Source organism: Schistocerca serialis, chromosome 6, assembly GCF_023864345.2.
Source record: "Schistocerca serialis cubense isolate TAMUIC-IGC-003099 chromosome 6, iqSchSeri2.2, whole genome shotgun sequence".
Taxonomy (NCBI): Eukaryota; Metazoa; Arthropoda; class Insecta; order Orthoptera; family Acrididae; genus Schistocerca; species Schistocerca serialis.
Window position 1 is genome coordinate 620195950 of NC_064643.1, and position 20504 is coordinate 620216453.

At 44.1% G+C, this 20504-nt stretch overlaps 1 protein-coding gene across 1 annotated transcript in view; it reads right to left on the reverse strand.

Annotated features, from left to right (window-relative positions):
* The window catches only part of LOC126484397 (diacylglycerol O-acyltransferase 1), a 127533-nt gene extending 121946 nt beyond the window's left edge, over positions 1-5587 (reverse strand). Inside the window, exon 1 of the mRNA XM_050107896.1 lies at positions 5411-5587. Coding sequence (XP_049963853.1) covers positions 5411-5535 — 125 coding nt within the window. The 5' untranslated portion in view covers positions 5536-5587. The remainder of the gene's footprint in view (positions 1-5410) is intronic.
* Positions 5588-20504: the final 14917 nt, after the last annotated feature.

Genomic DNA, 20504 nt, shown 5'->3' on the forward strand with positions numbered 1-20504 from the left:
AAAAGTACATTGTAGGTGTATTCGGATTTGCACGTGCTGTTAGTGTCCGCCAGAGAAAATCCTTCAGAATTTCGAATTCTGATGTGAGATTTCTTTGGATTGAGTGCGAACTTCCTAAAACAGTCTTCGTTCGGAGAACCTCGCACCGACTATAACAAAGCACAGTTTGTGGTTTCCGTTGTCCATTATAATTATGTTAACATTGTTTCTGCCTGGCAGTTTGGCAAAAACGTGATGATATAGTGGTTGCTGGTGACAAAATATTTTGAGACAGAATCACTGTGTATTTTTCTGTCTTGACTTTTACAACCTTTCCTTTCACCGACCAGGCGTACTGCAGTTTATCAGTGCCTTATCGTAGTCAGTGCACCGCACGGCAATCGGTTTTGGTTGAAACATCGCTTGGACTTGGAGCCAATGAAAATTGGAAAGGAAGTAGACACACTAAGAGCAAAACATGTATAACTACAAGATAACTCGATGTAACAGCATAGCACACGTAGGATTAAGGATGTTCGTGTAATACAAAACAGGACATAAATCATTTCTTTAAACTTATCTAACTAGGGGAGTAGACTAGGTTATCAGTTGAGGTCGATGACCTGTTTTGAGGTCAACGTTGGCAATGAACATTCAGCGTGCAGAAATCCTCAAATTTCTCTGCGTTATATTTTTTCAAACAACATTCGGTGTTTGACTCCATCATTGGTCATTTGTTGGAGGGTGACGGCTGATCTGCTGAAGTCTTTCCGTAGCTTTGTGACTCTTGTCTTGCCAATTGTGGCTTTAATTTTCAATACGATATTCGGGTCCACACTTGCCCTCTTAGCTTGGAAGAAAACATTCTAGGCAGTAGAGAATGCGTCCTCTTTGAGAAGGAATTCGCGCACAGTGTTCAACAGCTAGAAACACTTCCCCAGTATCTTCAGATGTTTCTCGCACGTGCTTTATCAACAAGACCAATTACTAGCTGTGAAACAGTATTCCGGAAATTGGCTTGAGTAAATTTACAAAATGAACCTGTCTTTGCAGTAGAATGTGTGCTTTTTTTTAAAACTCTGAAACTGTTTACGGGGTCAGAACTCTAAACCGGAACCCTGACTTCGTCAAGTCATTTTCTTAGGGGTGAGTTATACATCCGCTACTCAGAACCCGCTCTCACAGCTTCATTCATGTCGGTGTATCTACTTTCTGCTAGGAAATGTCAGAACATTGCACACTTCGCTGGGGAGTCAAAGATTCATTTTGAAAACAACTCCCTAGGCGATGGCTAAGCCATTTCTTCGCAGAATTCTTTCTTCCAAGACTGCTGGCCCGGCACGATGTGCAGCAGAAATTCTGTGACGCTTGTTATGTACGAGGGAGAGATGTGAGGGTGGGTCGTGCCTTGGTAGTTTAGGTAAGAACACTGCTCAGGAAAAGTTCTGGATTTGAATCCTGGTCCGCATACAGTTTGGATCTGCTACAAAGTTGCAGAACTTCACAAATTGATCTTTATCCCGTCACTAGAGACGGCGCCCAAGGTGGAGTAGTGGATGGTAGAAGAAACTGGTCACTTTCCCTTACAGAAACTCTCAGCATTCTTCTCATTCGTTTTTGGGAATCAATTATGGATTTGAAATCCACACATTTGCGAGTCTCGTGCGTTAGCTACAGTCCCAACTCGGTACGAGGACAAAAGGAGACTGAACGAACTACCAAAAGGGGCCACAGACTGGAATCCTGTGCGCAGTTCCTCAGGTAAAATGTTAGGGATTACTACAAACGAAACATAATTCTTCGAAGGACTGCACTATTCTAACGGAGTTCTGACAGGATACGGTATAATCTGTATTTAAAACGAAAACACGTAGCGAAAGGCTGAACGAAATATTTAATGAATACTACAACATTAACCACCGTACTGGAGCTCTTTTTGTTACGTAAGTGTCTCCAACACAGATTCTTTTACTGGACACCTTCTGAAACAAAACTGCTATAGACTGTATGTGGCTTTTAGATTGTTAGGGACTGTATACTGTCAATTTTTATCTGATGGTCATGTCGCCGCTTTGAAGTGACTTAGATGGACAGTAACTGCCGTATGAAGACGCTCACGTCAAAGTTATTGTGATGGAACTCATACCTACTGTTTTGAACACAGGAGCAAATTGGAAACAATATACGATGTTAAACGTGTGCTTTTGCTACACGCGGCTCTCCGTAAGGCAGACGCTAGGCCAAATGGTTCAAAGTTTGTCGCATATTATCGATAACTGTCAGTGGCACAAGATTAGAAATTACTTCCAGTGCTACAACAGTTTTCCATTACACTACTGTTTTTGCATCCTGAGTACTCAGACATGTTTAATGCGTTTTATCAATTATGACTTGGAAAATAATTGCAAAATGTTTATTTTCGGCGTTTCATGTCGAACGAACGTTGATCAGAACAAGGCTTCGTTTACTTGTTTGGGAGCCGACTATCGCCGACGGCCCGGTATCGCAGTTTTGTTCTCATTGCTTCTGATTATTCCTTAAACACTGCAGCTGTAAAAGAAAAAACTATAAAACTGTACGAATTTATCTGTTTTAGTAAACAGTTCCATATTGTGCCTAGCACTGAAAGATTTTGTAACACAAGTTCTGACTTTAAACAAGAGGGTAACAATATTATCTGATTTACAACAGTGCAGGAGATAATCATTTTAACAGTGGAGATTAATAATTTCGTCGTTTGAATAAGTTTATTTGCCAACGTGTTCTTATCTCAACTAAGTTTAAAAACGACAATAAATGGTCTTAGGACAGCATTTTTCAATTTACGAAATATTTCATTAGCAAAGATTGTATTGCGGTACTAGTCGTCTAACATGAAAGATTTACCGCCAAGAATGGTAATTTTGTGGAAAACTTAGTTTATTCACAAATGAGAACGAAAACGTAGATATCTTAGTACAACATATATAAGTAACAACAATTTAATTAATAGATTTCTGAATTTCAGAATTCTCTGTAGCTTCTAGTTAAGTATTCTGTTTAACGCTATAGCGACGTGGCACACAAAGTGTTAAGCATAAAAGAGTAAAAGAATTCATCGTGGATACGATGCGCTGATGCTTTCTCAGGCCGGGAAGAAACCGTTTCCGACGTGACCTGTCAAATCGCCGGTCAAATTCCTGCAGATAAGATTAAACCGGTCGCCACACTGTGTACCGAAGGACTTTGATCCGTGAGACAACCAGTTCGCAGAAAAACACTCCACTCTGCTTGTCACTAGGCACGTGGGCCGCACTACAAAGTAGTACGGGACTGTCGCCGGTGACTACAGCGGGTTCCGTCCCTTACTGGGAACTCCAGAGTTGCGGTGCAGTTTCTGTGCCAAGGCAAGATGAATCATTTCCGACGGACAAACAACAAGACAAGATAAGCTACGGGAGTGTTAATGTAACGAAAGTATGTTCAAGCTGTCCTGCACGGGTGAGGCCCAAAACTTGTTGGCCGAGTCAAAGCAACTCTCTTCCAAATATTGGAAGGCTTGGCTATAAATTATTAGCCATTTTACGTAGGAATCAGAGGATATGTCGTTCTTGCATGTGTTTGCAAGACCTAATTTGTGAGGGGGACGGGGGTAGAGAAAAATTGCTCAATGGCAAATTCATGGCAATTTAAAGTGCCGTTCACGTTTGCGAAGGATATGTACGTGCTGATACTTCCGTGTTACGCTGTGGTTACGAAGGAAGGAGGCAACACTGGGTCGTCATTAGCCCTAGATTACTAAATCCTCGTAAAATCTGCGGCTGCAGTAGGGCATAAAACAAGACATACTTTATTTGGGAAATACGGAAGCGTCCGATCCCACCCGTCTGCTTTGACCCATGGCGTCACAAATATGGCGGAAACAAAAACAAACACACACACTTTCCACAAGAAGCCTAATGACACTAACGGGACAAGCGCGGGAAATGAGGTGTTTTGGGTGGGGGCAAACTAAATATAAACAAATTTAGACGCCTTGCGTAGCTACAACGTGTAAGTGAAGACAGCCATGCATGAATACCCACCTCCCCAGGGGTCTTAACCCCTGCAACCCATAGAAGATAAAGATGCTTCAGTAGCTGATTAGTGTTTTTTGTCTTTTTAAAAAATCTCACGGGATAGAACGAACAGATCAGAAAAGTAAATAAAATAAGATAAAACAGAACTGGAGACAGCCACACTCAAACCAAACTCCGCGCCGCCATGACGTCACACACGACAACACCCTTACGTCACGGGTCAAAGCCGACGCGTTGGATCGGACGCTTCTGTCGACCCTTTATTTGGTATGTAACATACAATTGGAGATCTATTCTTGGTAGAACATTATAATGTCCGAAGATGGCCTTTTAAGCCGAAAACCGGTTAAAACAATAAAAGTAATACTGTAGAACAAAAGCAAACTGGTGCTTTTCATTTATCATAACCTATAAATTATGCCTTCCTTTCAAATAAAATGTCGAGCAATAAACTTGAGTATCGTTTAGTAGCAATTTAACATGTCTTCCCCTCCCCCCATTTCAGTGTTCCAGGGTTAAGGACTTCGCATTAGCTTAGTTGGGCAAGCCAGGGAGAGAAAAATCAGTCAATCTTGTTACAGAAAGCATCTGTGAATTTGGTTTAAGTACTGAAAAACATGCGAAAGCTAGATAAACGAACGGATGGATGAAAGTATGTATAAGAATTTGAACTCTAGACGCTAAGAATCCAATTGTAAAATTGTGGTTGGACATACAACAAACACACTAGGCTACTTTAACGGAAATAGTAATAGTAAATAGCTATTACGAGCAAGAAAAATTTAGATGGCAACAATATTTTCATCTGTCAATTTTTTTTACCGCATAGAAATTCTTTCCCCAATTGTATTTGTAAGAATTCATTAAATCGGCAACATATACACCAGTAACAGTCTCGCTAGCCTGTCTTTCACTGACAATATTCATTGCGCAGAAGTTGCCCCCAGTGATCTGTTTTGAAACAGAACGATGGTTCGTCAGTATTGCGGCAACGAACCTTAGAAACCAGGTCACCTCCTAGCAAGCGATAAGTTCAGAGGAAAGTTTTGGTCGTGAAAGAGGTATTTGGAACGCCCCCTCAGGAAGGAAGATTAGGGCTTAACGTTCGGTCAACAGCGATGTGACAGAGACGGTACGGAACTGGACGTCACAATGGTTGCAGATGTTTACTGTCAATCAGGAGAGATCCAGCACTAATTAACGACTCTCTTAGCACGGACGTAAAATGCAATGGTACGTGCTCGGATTAGTTCATCTCCGCACGTGACTGCGCGGCGTGAAAGTGTAGCTGCGGCGCAGCGTCGTCGGCGCACGCAGTCAGCTGTATTGTAAACAGCCGCTGCTAGGCTGGAGAGTGGCGTAGCGACACTTACGGCCTGTCGGGCTGCGACTTCCTGGCCTTGGCCTCCTCGTGCTGGATCTCCTCGGCCCTGGTGACGCTCTTGGTGCGCCTGTAGCGCACGCGCGTCGCTGCCTCGCCCGTCGCCGTCGTCGCCATAGCTAGTCTAGCACTGTAGCGCCCGCCGCTGCTGCTCGGCCTCACAGGTCTCCCTAGCAGGCGGCTGCCGCGCCTGCCACAGCCGTATCAACAGCACCCCCCACCACCTGTCCTCCCGCTTCCTCCCCTCCCCGCCCCCTTCAACGTCCCGCTAGCCGGCAGACAGCACACTTTTCCCCGCGAAGGCGGCCTGACGCAACGGCCACGCAACACAAACATACGTGGCCCGCCCAACGTTGCACCCGCGAGCGCTTTACGTTATCCAGAAGCTAGCTTCCGTTCACCACGTTATCGGAAAACGGTTGAATACACTTGTTGGTTGTTGCTATAGGGACCCTACACACCCACCAACGGACCGGCTGTCGTACCGACAAATTGGACGTTTGTAGGCGTTTCGACAGACCGACCGACGAACTTCCCATGTCGGCCAGCTTCGGTTCACAACGTTATCGGAAAACCCGACAGTGCCCCCTCCCCCACCCAAGACCTTCCATTCTTTACGAAAAATTGGACCGTGTGAAGCGCTGTCGTCCCAACCGCCCGACAGAAGTTCGTCTTTCGTCACTGCGAGAGGGATTAAATGCTGTTCTAATATGAAGGGCTTATTTCAATAGTAGTAAAGTCCATTTTTGTTCATTCTGAAATAGCGTGTCCTAAAGTTAAATAAACGCTGATAAATCTGCAGTTGAGATGCCAGAAATATTCACGTATATATACTTGAAAAATCTGCGGTTGAGATACCAGAAATATCAATTGCAGATTTTTCAGCGCTCATTTAACTTTAGGACTCTGTATCTCAGAATGAACAAAAATGGACTTGTACTACTATTGAAATAAGCCCTTCATATACATAAGAAGATACGAGGCGGACGAACCTTTAATTTCTGGAGAAATTTAAAGGCTGCAAATGTTTGTGGGACACGTCGTACGAGAGATATAGCAATGTAGATGCAAGAAATGAAGCACTTTTTTTTTTTTTTTTTGAACGAATCTGTAATGGTTTCGTGTGGGACAGAAAGATAATAAAAGTCCTTCGCCCTTTCGTATTCCTGTTTTTAGGTTTTATTTCCGATACTTTAATATACTTTTAAAAGTAAAAACCGAAATATCAACATTTAATGGACATTAATTCATTAAGCACACTTGCTTCATTAGTATAGGTGTTAAAAAAAGTCCAGTCTATACCTGCTTCATTAGTAAGGTGTTAAAAGAAGTCCAGTCTATATACAAGCCATCTGCTTCGAAGAGCAAAGTGAGGCTTTTTTATTACAGTTCTAACAGTTGCTAAATGATTCATTTCTTAACCGTCTGTTGTTTATTTATTAGATAATGTGCGCCATCACCATGTCTAGTCTTTCTTCTCTGAATTTGAAATGAGTTTCTTAAGGCTTTGTTACCTCTAAAACAGCGAAGACAAATGCACGTTTCTGTTCCTGTATGAAACCAACATAAACACTTAACTTCAGACAAACAAATTACAACAGGGCGACACTGTAATAACTGGATGCAATCGGTTGGGACGTAGGCTGCCACAAAATTGATCGGTCGGACGGTCGATCGGTCGTTCGGCTGATAAGTTGGAGCGAGGTAGGGGCCTTATGCCATCCACCATGAATTCTGAACCATGAGGTGCTGTGTGACAGACAACTCGCGTTTTTTTCATATGACATCATGAAAGCCGTACATCAAAGCAGTGGTCATGTAGGTACAGTATTTATTGAATTTTGAAAAGCTTCTTTTATTCGGTATCACAGTAGCACTTAATAACGAAAATGCGATAATACGCGGTATCAAACGAAATTTGTGACTGCTTAGAGGTTTCTTGGTAGCGGGGACGCAGATGAAGTGAATTTAACCGTAGCCCAGGAAAGTATGATTGTGTTATTCATTAATGACCTAGCATAAAATGATAATAGTAACCGAAGACATTACGCAGCTGATGCAATTATTTGTAATGAGGTACCATCTGAGAAAATCTGCACGAATATTCAGTCAGATAAGATGTCAAAGAGGTGCAAAAGCAGAGCAACTTTATTCAGATTTATAGAAAACTAAAACTGTGCACTCCACAAAACACAACACTTGCAGTATCCCACGCTTTAAATATCAGTGAGTCACAACTGGAAACTATTAAGTCATATAAATAACTTGGGGCAACAATTTGTAGGGATATGAAATGGAACTATAACATAGGCTCAGTAGTAGATACATCAGATGGCAGACTTCGATTTATTAGTAAGATACGGTTACTGGGAAAGTGCAAACACTCTAAAAGGAGATACGTACGAAACATCGCACTACCGTGGTTAGCACACTGGACTCGCATTCGGGAGGACGACAGTTCAATCCCGCGTCCCGGCCATCCTGATTTAGGTTTCCCGTGATTTCCCTAAATCGCTCCAGGCAAATGCCGGGATGGTTCCTTTGAAAGTTCACGGCCGACTTCCTTCCCCGTCCTTCCCTAATCCGATGAGACCGATGACCTCGCTGTCTGGTCTCCTCCTCCACAACAACCCAACCAACCCATCGCACGACCCGTCCTCGAACATTACCTAAAGTGAGATAGTACGGCTATTGTTCTCTACTCACATAGCCTAAATGATCTGGCGGACAAGGTGGCGCTGGCCGCTGTGGTCGAGCGGTTCTAGGCTCTTCAGTCCGGAACCGCGCTGCTGCTACGATCGCAGGTTCGAATCCTGCCTCGAGCATGGATGTGTGCGATGTCCTTAGGTTAGTTAGGTTTAAGTAGTTCTAAGTCTAGGGGACTGATGACCTCAGATGTTAAGTGCCATAGTGCTTAGAGCCATTTGAACCATTTAAGGTGGCCAGCAATCTGCTGCTGTTTGCTAATGATGCTGTGATGAATGGGAAGGTGTTAAAGTTGATGATAAAAGATGACTTAGACGAAACATCTAGTTGGTGTGGTGGATGGAAGCTCGTTCTAAACGTAGAAAAATTAAAATCAGTACCGGGAGAAACATCGGATACAACATTAGTAGTATCCTGCATGTGCCCAAGCCGTTTAAATATTAGGATGTAACGTTGCAAAGCGATATGAAGTGAAAAGAGCATGTGAGGATTGTGGTACAGAAGGCGACTGGTCGATTTCGGTTTATAGGGAGAATTTTGGGAAAGTGTGGTTCATCTGTAAAGGAGATTGCATATACAGGTGACACAGAAAAATGGGAATATTTCCACAATCCAATAAAACTAGAAGTGATGAAGGAAAGAAATTGCATTCATAGTAACTGAAACCTTAACAACTTGATGGCATTTATCATTTTTTTTTTAAATACGTCCTTTATAGTGGTGTAGACTTTGCTCTTGAGGTAGCCCCACAATAAAAAATCACAAACGGATAAATTTGGCGATCTAGGGGGCCAGAGAATGTTACCGAATCGTGAGATTAGACGGTTGCCAAACAATTCTCGCACCTATGCTATTGATTGCCGTGCAGTGTGTGATATCGCTCCGTCCTGTTGAAACCAGGCTTCTTGGACGTTTGGAAAGTTGTTCAATGCAGGTGTAAAGGAAGTTCGTAACATCTCCAAGTAACGATCAGCATTGACAGTTTTTGTGTTTCCCTGTTCATTTACGGAAAAATACGGTCCGATAATCCTATGTGATGAGATACCACTTCATATTGTCACTTTACTAGCGTGTAAAAGGCGCTCATGAATGTCATTCGGATTTGTGTTTGCCCAGTAACGAACCAAATGTTCCAATGTGAGTGAATTCTTAAGGGATCAAACTGCTGAGATCATCGGTCCCTAGACTTACACACTTCTTAAACTAACTGAAACTAACTTATCCTAAGAACAACACACACTCCCAAGCCCGAGGGAGGACTCGAACCTCCAGCGGGAGGGGCCGCGCAGTCCGCTACAAGGCGCCTCAAACCGCGCGGTCACTCCGCGCGGCTGCCCAGTAACGGTAGTTCTGTTTATTCACATAACCTGTGAGATGAAAATTGCCTCATGTGACATCCACAATTTGTTTAGAAATTCATCGCCATTGTTTATTTTTGTTATCATTTGCTGACAGAATCCTAATCGTAACTCGCGTTTAACATCATTGTTCGCTGGAGAAGGCACACTTCTTGGTCGTCCTGTTGGTTTCTTCTTGAGCGCAGATCCAGTCTCTTCAAAGTTATTAATCTAAAATTCTATCGTGTGTTTCGACGGAACGGCATCATGACGTCCTAAATTATAAAAACATCGAAACTCCCTCGGCGTCGCTACCAAACTATCATAGTTTTTACAAAACGTTTTTATTGCTAACGCACGATGTTGTACGTTCAACTGATTCAAGATTACTGAAATGGCGGACTGTTTACTCACTAACTGTCACGAACCAGCATTGCTGTCACCTGGCCATGGCTGCCATTACTCATTTCAAACATTCCCATTGTTCTGTGTCACCCTGTAGGACCCTGGTGCGACCTATTCTTGAGTACTGGCATAGTGTTTGGGATTCGCACAAGGTCGGATTAAGCGAAGACAATGAAGCAATTCACAGATGAGCTGCTGAATTCGTTACCGGTAGGTTCGAAGAACACGATACTATTACGGAGATGCAACTCAAATGGGAATCCCTGGAGGAAAGGCGATGCTCTTTTCAGGGAACAGTATTGAGAACGTTTAGAGAACTGGGATTTAAGCTGATTGTTCAAAAGTTCAAATGTGTGTGAAATCTTATGAGACTTAACTGCTAAGGTCATCAGTCCCTAAGCTTACACACTACTTAACCTAAATTATCCTAAGGACAAAGACACACACCCATGCCCGAGGGAGGACTCGAACCTCCGCCGGGACCTTCCGCACAGTCCATGACTGCAGCGCCTAGACCGCTCGGCTAATCCCGCGCAGCTTAAGCTGATTACGGAATGATTTTGCTGGCGCCAACATGCATTCAACGTAAGGGCCACGAAGATAAGACACGATAAATTAGAGCTCATGCGGAGGAATACAGACTCACTCTTTTTGCCTATTGAACGGGAATGGAAATGACTAGTAGTAGTGGTACCCTCCGCTACGCACCTTACGGTAGCTTGCCGATTATGTATGTAGATGTAGATGCGGTTATGTGATACTCATACAAAGTAATATTAAAGGGACATATTGAACGTATACAAAGGAGGGCACCACAATGGCCACAGGCTTGTTCGCTCCAAGGGACAGCATCATGAAGATGCTGATAAATCTGATTTGGTGGACGCTTGAAGATTTACTCCAAACTATACTGCATAGTTTCAAGAAGCAGAATTAAGTGGAGAATCTAGGAATTTACTACAACTCCTTAGGTATCAGTCCCATAGGGTGGCGCAGACAAGATTAGGCTAACTACAGCGCACACAGACACATTTAAGTAGTCTGTCCTCCCGCGCTTCTTAAGCGAATGGACTTTGAAGAAACCCTAATATGTGATACAATGGGGAACGCCCTATGCCATTAACTTCAGAATGGCCTGCAGCGCGTAGGAGGAGCTGTCAATCGTTGTCCACTTGCCAACTGATGTGGTTTTCGAAGGTCAAATGAACACTGATTTCGCGAACGCCTATCACGTGAAGCCAAAACTTTGCGTTCATTTGTGTTCGTAAGATAAAAAGCCCGTATGCGAACAAGAATTCTAGCAACAAAATCGATTTATTCGCCGATGGCACCCGGCAGGCAGCAGATGAGAGAGTCCTGGTTGCTGCTGTGCTTGTCGAATTTCGAAGATTTCGATGCATTTCCATGTCATCGCCTGGTAAGAAAAATACTTGCTTTCGGAATGTCTGGACAAGTATGCGATTATATCGAAAACCTTCTAGCAAACAGAACGCAGTAAATCGTAAGGAGGTGGTCCTCGTTGAACGCATAAAACATACGAGGTCTGTTCAAAAAATTGCGGAACTTTGTCCACAAAATTTTTCTACACTTACATTTTACTTATTATGCACGGTCTCCTTCGAAATATTCTCCTCCACAATTGATACACCGCTCGCAACGCCGTGTCCACTTCGGGAAGCAGTTTTGGTACGCCTCTTACTGGACGGCGCGAAGCGCCGTCTGAGAATTTTCTTTTATCTCATCTATCGTTTCAAATCTTCGTTGTTTCAATGGTGCTTTCATTTCCGGGAATAAAAAGAGTCGGCAGGGGTCAGGTGTAGGGAGTACAGAGGCTGAGGTTGCACAGTGTTTTCGTTTTTTGTGCAAGCCACGCAACAACAGGGATGAATGAATGTGCGGGTGCGTTTCGTTATGCAAGAGCCATGAATTGTCTTGCCGCGTTTCAGGCCCTTTCTTTCTTACATTTTCTTTCAGGCGTCGCAGCACGTTCCAATAGTACCATAGATTAACAATTTGTCCCTGTGACACGAATTCATGATGAACTAATCCTTCAAAGACAAAGAAATCTATCAACATGGCTTTGACATTTGACCTGACCTGACGAGATGTTTTTGGTCTTGGAGAACCTCTCTCGACCCAGTGTGAAGACTGAACTTTGGTCTCAACATCATAACCGTAAACCCACGTCTCGTCACCAGTTACGATTCTCCTAAGGAACATCTCGTTCTCATTTGCGCAACCCAAAAGCTCTTCACAGATTGCGAAACGAAGGTCTTTCTAGTCTTCACTCATGAGAGGTGGGACGAACTTGGCGGCAACACGATGCTGTGTCAGGATTTCATGACATGATCCAACTGAAATGTTATATTCTTCTGTAATCTCTCGGACAGTCAGCTTTCGTTGACGTTCCTGTCATGAGCGTCGTCTGCAGGCGTAGAAGGGCGTTCTGAACGAAGGTCATCTTTAACTCACTATTCGTAACAGTGAGTATGGCTTAAGCACTCATCACCGGAGACTTTCTGCATCATTTGGTGTGTCTCTGTGAAGGTTTTCTTGACTTTCACGCAAAATTTAATGCAGAAGCGTTGTTCGTCTAACTCTGTCATCTCGAAGTTCGCAAACTTTGTGACACTATGATCCACGTCATACAACACTGAACAATAACAACAGACATAACAACAATGAAACTTCCGGCAGATACACATTTAGCACAGGCATCTTCAGGGATGCCAGGCGCATTTCGCTCCAACGCACCATTGGCGCGAAACTACGAATGTTCCGGAATTTTTTGAACAGACCTCGTAAATGATTGTCCTGATTGTTTTTCAAGTAAAATAAAAAATAATGCTGAATCTGCTGATGTAGTTTAATTCTTTACACTTTTTTCTTTAATAAATCATTTTCGTGTCCACATCGGATGCTCCGTCTAACTGCTGCACCTGGTAAAAGGACCCTTTATAGCCGGAACATTGATCATTGGCGGGAATTTCCGACGCTCTCCTATTGGACCCGCACTAAAATATTTTTTTGTAAGTTATTTTCAGTATATTTTCTATCAGCATATATACGATGAACGAAGAATATTAATGTCTAACAAAATGATGATGTGTTGAAAAATGTAACGTTTTTCGCCCAGACAATTGAGACAAAAGCTGTGCCTGGTGTTCATCGTTTCAGCGGTTTGAATTGTCATGCCCGTCCGCCTTACGCCGAACTTGGCGCTTGCTTGGCGCTCTACGTTGTCGGCGAAGCGCCCTCTATGGGAAGCGTGCAGTGCTTGGGGCAAGCAAATAGCGGCAGTTGCCTCTGGGATTTACTTAAAGTATCATCTCCTGTTTGTGAGCTGCCGATTTGGTGTACAGCAGCTGTAACAGAGAGTGTTAATTGTTATTCTTTTGGGATCACTGTTGGCTGGCAATAGTGAACTGCGGATTTCATTTAGCTCTTTGAACTATCAGTCTAAAGCAATTGTTTTATTTTGCCTGTGGTACTAATTATCCAAAAGCGGACATTGTATTGTACTGTATTATATGTTAACCGGGGACCTAGGAACGGCGGAGAGGCTTCGTCCCCGCCGCAGCCGCAGTGGTCCACAACCCCACGACGACTACCGTAGTCTTCACCCCTCCGCCGCCCCACACCGAACCCAGGGTTACGGTGCGGTTCGGCCCCCTGTGGACCCCCAGGGAACGTCTTACACCAGACGAGTGTAACCACTATGTTTGCATGGTAGAGTAATGGTGGTGTACGCGTACGTGGAGAACTTGTTTGCGCAGCAATGGCCGACATAGTGTAAATGGTTCAAATGGCTCGGAGCACTATGCGACTTAACTTCTGAGGTCATCAGTCGCCTAGAACTTAGAACTAATTAAACCTAACTAACCTAAGGACATCACACACATCCATTCCCGAGGCAGGAATCGAACCTGCAACCTTGGCGGTCGCCCAGCTCCAGACTGTAGCGTCCAGAACCGCAAGGCCACTCCGGCCGGCGACATAGTGTAACTGAGTCGGAATACGTGGAATCAGCCCGCATTCGCCGAGGCAGATGGAAAACCGCCTAAAAACCATCCACAGACTGGCCGGTTCACCGGACCTCGACACAAATCCGCCTAGCGGATTCGTGTCGGGGACCAGGCGCTACTTCCCGCCCGGAAAGCCGTGCGTTAGACTACACGGCTAACTGGGCGGGCAAAGCGGACATTACGTGTTGAAGCTTTTTTTTAAAAAAGTTTGTAGGTGACTGGTGATTTACACTGTTTGTTGGTGAGAGTTCTTAACGTCGTTGTAACAGTTGGTTGGTTTTGTCCAAGCACGCCTTCTAAGGTGATATTGGGTGATGTGTACACATGCAAATGCTACACTGTGATCGGTTGCCAAAGGCTTTAGTTTAACTGTGTTCCCAGTGTTCATTTTTGATATAGAATCTGGAGCGGTAGTGCAAAGTTGTCTGATTGTATACCAGCAGCCAACGTTGAGAATTGCGTAAACTACTGGACAGTCGACACTGATGAGGAAATACTGTTTGGTGCTAAGGGTTTTGTGCAACAAAGATCGGCGCGGAACAAGACTAGTGTTGTTTGAGTCTGATGCGGAGTGCTATCACGAAGTGTGACCCCTTTAGCTGCTCCGCCGTTGTCTTGTCCCTCGCTGCTACTGGTCTGGTTTGCCGAAATTACGCAAATTTGCGGTTTGTCCATTTTTTCCTATTTTGCGGTAATGGCCGGCAGTGTTGCTTTACACCCTTACATGGGAATGTGGTTACACACATCTTCGACCGTGCGAAGTCGCGCAGTGGTTAGTACACTGGACTCGCGGTTGGGAGTACGACGGTTCAATTCCACGTCCGACCATCCTGATTTAGGTTTTCCGTGATTTCCCTAAATCGCTCCAGGCAAATGGCGGAATGGTTCGTTTGAAAGAGCATGGCCGACTTCCTTCCCCGTCCTTCCCTAATCCGATGAGACCGATGACCTCGCTGTTTGGTCTCTTTCCCAAAACAACCCAACCCCAACACACGTCTACCCAATGTGTGTTGTCTGTGCAAACGGCTATCGAATTTAACAAAATTATTGAAGAGTTTACGTCTTGTCCTTCGTGGGCGATGCAGTGGAAGTTTCCACTGTAATCATAATATTGGTTAATGTGTTATATGCCATAAGGGCTAAAGGGATTATACATTAAACGTTTGTATGTGGTGTCCCGCATGAGTCTAAGTAAAACCGGGGCATTAAGGCGCGATGTCCCACCACCATTGGTCAGTTATTACAAATGATTGAAGCGATTTCACAGCTCTACAATAACTTTATTATTTGAGATATTTTCACAATGCTTTGCACACACATACAAAAACTCAAAAAGTTTTTTTAGGCATTCACAAATGTTTGATATGTGCCCCTTTAGTGATTCGGCAGACATCAAGCCGATAATCAAGTTCCTCCCACACTCGGCGCAGCATATCCCCATCAATGAGTTCGAAAGCATCGTTGATGCGAGCTCGCAGTTCTGGCACGTTTCTTGGTAGAGGAGGTTTAAACACTGAATCTTTCACATAACCCCACAGAAAGAAATCGCATGGGGTTAAGTCGGGAGAGCGTGGAGGCCATGACATGAATGCTGATCATGATCTCCACCACGACCGATCCATCGGTTTTCCAATCTCCTGTTTAAGAAATGCCGAACATCATGATGGAAGTGCGGTGGAGCACCATCCTGTTGAAAGATGAAGTCGGCGCTGACGGTCTCCAGTTGTGGCATGAGCCAATTTTCCAGCATGACCAGATACACGTGTCCTGTAACGTTGCAGAAGAAAAAGGGGCTGTAAACTTTAAATCGTGAGATTGCACAAAACTCGTTAACTTTTGGTGAATTGCGAATTTGCTGCACGAATGCGTGAGGATTCTCTACCGCCCAGATTCGCACATTGTGTCTGTTCACTTCACCATTAAGAAAAAATGTTGCTTCATCACTGAAAACAAGTTTCGCACTGAACGCATCCTCTTCCATGAGCTGTTGCAACCGCGCCGAAAATTCTAAGCGTTTGACTTTGTCATCGGGTGTTAGGGCTTATAGCAACTGTAAACGGTAAGGCTTCTGCTTTAGCCTTTTCCGTAAGATTTTCCAAACCGTCGGCTGTGGTACGTTTAGCTCCCTGCTTGCTTTATTCGTCGACTTCCGCAGGCTACGCGTGAAACTTGCCCGCACGCGTTCAACCGTTTCTTCGCTCACTGCAGGCCGACCCGTTGATTTCCCCTTATAGAGGCATCCAGAAGCCTTAAACTGCGCACACCATCGCCGAATGGAGTTAGCAGTTGGTGGATCTTTGTTGAACTTCGTCCTGAAGTATCATTGCACTGTTATGACTGACTGATGTGAGTGCATTTCAAGCACGACATCCGCTTTCTCGGCTCCTGTCGCCATTTTGTCTCACTGCGCTCTCGAGCGCTCTGGCGGCAGAAACCTGAAGTGCGGCTTCAGCCGAACAAAACTTTATGAGTTTTTCTACGTATCTGTAGTGTGTCGTGACCATATGTCAATGAATGGAGCTACAGTGAATTTATGAAATCGCTTCAATCATTTGTAATAGCCCTGTAGTGCACCACGGTAGTTTAAGTTATTGCCTTTGCCTTTCTTGGTTTAAGATAGTCAAAAATTCGTCAGCATAACTTTATCTTAAGCTGCACGCAGCCATCAGATACCGCTGCGCGATTTCTTTGGGTTGTGGTTTTCGGGCGAGTTAAAGCGCATGATAAATCATTGCAATGGGCATTAGTAATCGCGTTGTACATGTGTGGTTTGTAGTGGTTATGTCCAAATTGTATATGTCCGTTGTGTATGGTTTACATACATTGATTGTTGTGCATGGGGCCACAGTAATTAAAATCAGATTTTATTTCTTATCAGTTTCATTATTTGTTTCATTGAGTAAAACTTTTATTAATGAATGGATATACATTAAGATAGTAATTTCAATGAGTCTGTCAGGATAGATGTTTTAAAATTTGTCCTAGTTATTGAGAGCTTAAAGGAAATGAAATTGTTTTTGTTACTTGACTGCGGTTTCAGCTATCCGCAGCACTTTCAGTCTGCACGTATCGTTGTTGGATTGACTACTATTCATTGTGGTTAAAGGTTCTAGGAACATTGTAAGTGGTCCAGTCTGTTACACATTGAGATCGGTGCTCATGAAAGGAGAAACCGTGGTGCCCAAATTGTTCCCCTGAGCTGATGGCCCTACAACCGTGAGGACGGCAGCCCTGTAACCAGCTAAGAGTACCAGGTTCACCTAAGGGATGCTTTTGTTAATGTTAGTCAGCTCCGTCTCATCAGTTAATTACCACAGCCCTCCACTCCCAACCGCGAAAAAATCTGCACGAAACGTGCACCGAAAATACTCTTAAAGATATCGCAGAATGGTTACGTTTGCTGATAGAGAATTCAATGTAGAAAGCCGGCACCAAATTAGTCACAATTGTATGAAGCGTTCCTACGGTCGCAGGTTCGAATCCTGCCTCGGGCATGGGTGTGTGTGATGTCCTTAGGTTAGTTCTAGGGGATTGATGACCTCAGAAGTTAAGTCCCATAGTGCTCAGAGCCATTTTGTATGAAGCGTTCCAAAGTAGTTTCCCACCAATTTGAAAAATAGTTTGGAGAAAAACGCGTTCAAAGTTTAGAGTTATATTTCGTGTAGTTACGTTAATCACACATCTGGTCAGCGATCTGCAGACCATCCACCAATTCTTCCAAGTCCAAAAGGAGGCCCTCCTCCATCTTCTTCGTAGTCATGGTGGTCCTGCGGGCGTCTTAGGCAGCTTCTGTTATCCGTTGCTCTTCTCCCTCGATACGCTTTTCGTCCACTTTTATGCAGATGCTGTACCAGGCTAATCCCATCTAACGTCTGAGAACTTTCAAAATTTCCGTAATGCCTATTAGGTCGTCGTTGAAATTACATGCTGCCACATTGGTTGCAATATGGACAGTTTTTTTCCGGCTGTGAATGGTTTTCGGAGACATTTTTTTTCCCAAATCGCCCTGTAATTCGCTAACGGAGTTTCTAGCGAACTAAGGATGAACACAACCATAAAGCAGACATCCCAGACAACATTTTAAACAAAAATCATTTTTTTTAAGTTTTCAAAGAGGACTACACTGTAAAGGGGAAGACATTGTGAGAAGCATGAGTTGTGTCAAGTATATGCTGAGAAAGTATGATTCGACGATTCTCAAAAACGTACCCAAGGATCTGAGCTGGAGGAGTGGAGCTCATTAATTTTGTGAAAAGAGGAGGCGTGAAATAAACGAAGCGCAATTTCTTAAAAAATAAATCCCAGAACTACATTCATTAAACAATCACCAGACTTTTAATACTACCGCTTTATAATAGGTACCTACAACTGAGCGAGAGTAATTTGTGAGATATTTGTACATACACATCGGAGGAAAATGACCTGGAGAACAGTTTCAGGGTACAAGGAAAGCCAACAGAGGAAAGGAAATACGGTATTAACCTGACTAAACAGGTGTTGAAAGTGGCCACCACTTCTCTCGGCGCTTTTGGGCCCTGTTCAGCTAGCTGCTGAAGGTGGATCGAAGCTGGCCTGCTGAAATAGCTTCAGTCTCATCCGAAACGTTCTGCTGCAGTTCTTGAAGATTGAGCGTTGTTATGATACACCTTATACTTGAGGTCTCCCCGTACAATGTAATCGCACACTGACAGATTAGCTGACCTGAGTATTGGAACAAGGCTGACTCTGCCCCAAAGTACTGTTATCCAAGATGACGTTGATGATGTCATGTAAGATGGCAGCTATGACATCATACAAGATGGCAAATTTTGGCGGGAAGTTTGAATTTTGGTGGGAAACTGCCACACCCCCATCACTCATAAAAATGGCAGGAAGTTAAAATTCCAACAGAATAATGCGTCACACCAAGAAAAATGGCGAGAAAAAGGGGCTCGTCTTTATTATTTAACCAATTTCAAACATGCGTGTTTTCCTGAGCTCTAGTGCCCAACTGGCTTAGTTGAAATCGTTGACACCAGAGGGCACCATTGTGACATCATCCAAGATAGTGACTGTGACGTGGTGTAAGATTGTACACTTGGCCTACACCCACTAACCTAACACTCTCCCCAATAAAAATTGCGCAAAGTTCAAATTCCAACATGGTAATGTGGCACACCTACGATAATGGCAGGAAAAACAGACTTGTCTATATTAGCTAACGAACTTCAGACAGATGTGTTCGCCACTGAGTCTGGCCTCCAACTGGCTTAGTTCATATCGGTGTCACCAGAGGGCGCTCTCCTGATGTCTATTCCTGACACAAGTACCATTATGCAAGGTGATGGCAGCCACTGGTAAGAAAAGGTAAGAAAAGGTGTTCAACTATCTAATTTCAACTACTTTTCAATGTACAGACTGCCACCTCTTCCCAGGAACTGGTGCTGAGTTTGAATTCCTCCAGTAAAGAAAGGTCACTTGCACTTTCACTATGTGTTGGGCTATGGAGCTCGTGGTGAATGCAGTGGCTGCCATCATCTGGAATAACGGTACTTGCGTCATGACATGAAGTCAGGAGAGCGCCCTCTGGTGACACCAATATGAACTAAACCAGTTGGAGGCCAGACTCAGTGGTGAACACACCTGCCTGAAATTCGTTAACTAATAAAGACAAATCTGTTTTTCCCACCATTATCGTAGGCGTGCCTTATTATCATGTTCGAATTTGAACTTCCTGTCATTTTTCTGGGCATGGGGGGTATGACACTTTCCTGCCAAAATTCAAACTTCCCGCCAAAGTCCGCCTTCTTGTGTGATGTCAACGCCGCCATCTTGTATGAAGTCATCGCCGCCATCTTGGATGACGCCATTGCCGCCACCTTGGACAACAGTACTTTGGGGCAGAACCAGCCTTGTTCCAATACTGACCAGGAGGCCAGCTAGGACCACGACGAAACAATCGTCTGCTAACAATTACTTCAGGCATGAAGATTGTGTAAATGTGCTCTAAGGTTCAGCTGGCTGTATGCGCTGTTGCTCCATCCTGTTGCTTTTCCTTCTTCGTTATTGCTGCCACTAAACTCCAGTCGCATCCACTTTTATTTGGTTCAAATGGTTCTCAGCACTATGGGACTTAACATCTGAGGTCATCAGTCCCCTAGTACTTAGAACTACTTAAACCTAAGTAACCTAAGGGCATCACACACATCCATGCCTGAGGCAGGATTCGAACCTGCGACCGTAGTGGTCGCACGGTTCCAGACTGAAGCACCTAGAACCGCTCGGCCACCCGGGCCAGCTTTTATTTGGCCCACACTGTGTTTCGAGGAGCGTTCAGTAAGTAATGCAACATCTTTCTCTGCCAATTTCGGCAAAGAAATGCGGAATATGTTGTGGAACATCGTAGAATATTCCCACTTTAGCACCTGTAGTTTTATGAAGTTCCGATAGGTGGCGGCGCTATAAGTAGCTACAAACCAGAGCATCACAGGTGTTCATAGGCTCATGTAGAAGACCTACAGAGACGTGGCAGTGAACAAAAGCACAGTGAGTCGTCGGGTAGGGCATCTGTCATCATGGTAAAAAGGACGCTGCACAAAGTGGACATCTCTGTTGGTAGTGGGGTTCCCAAAGG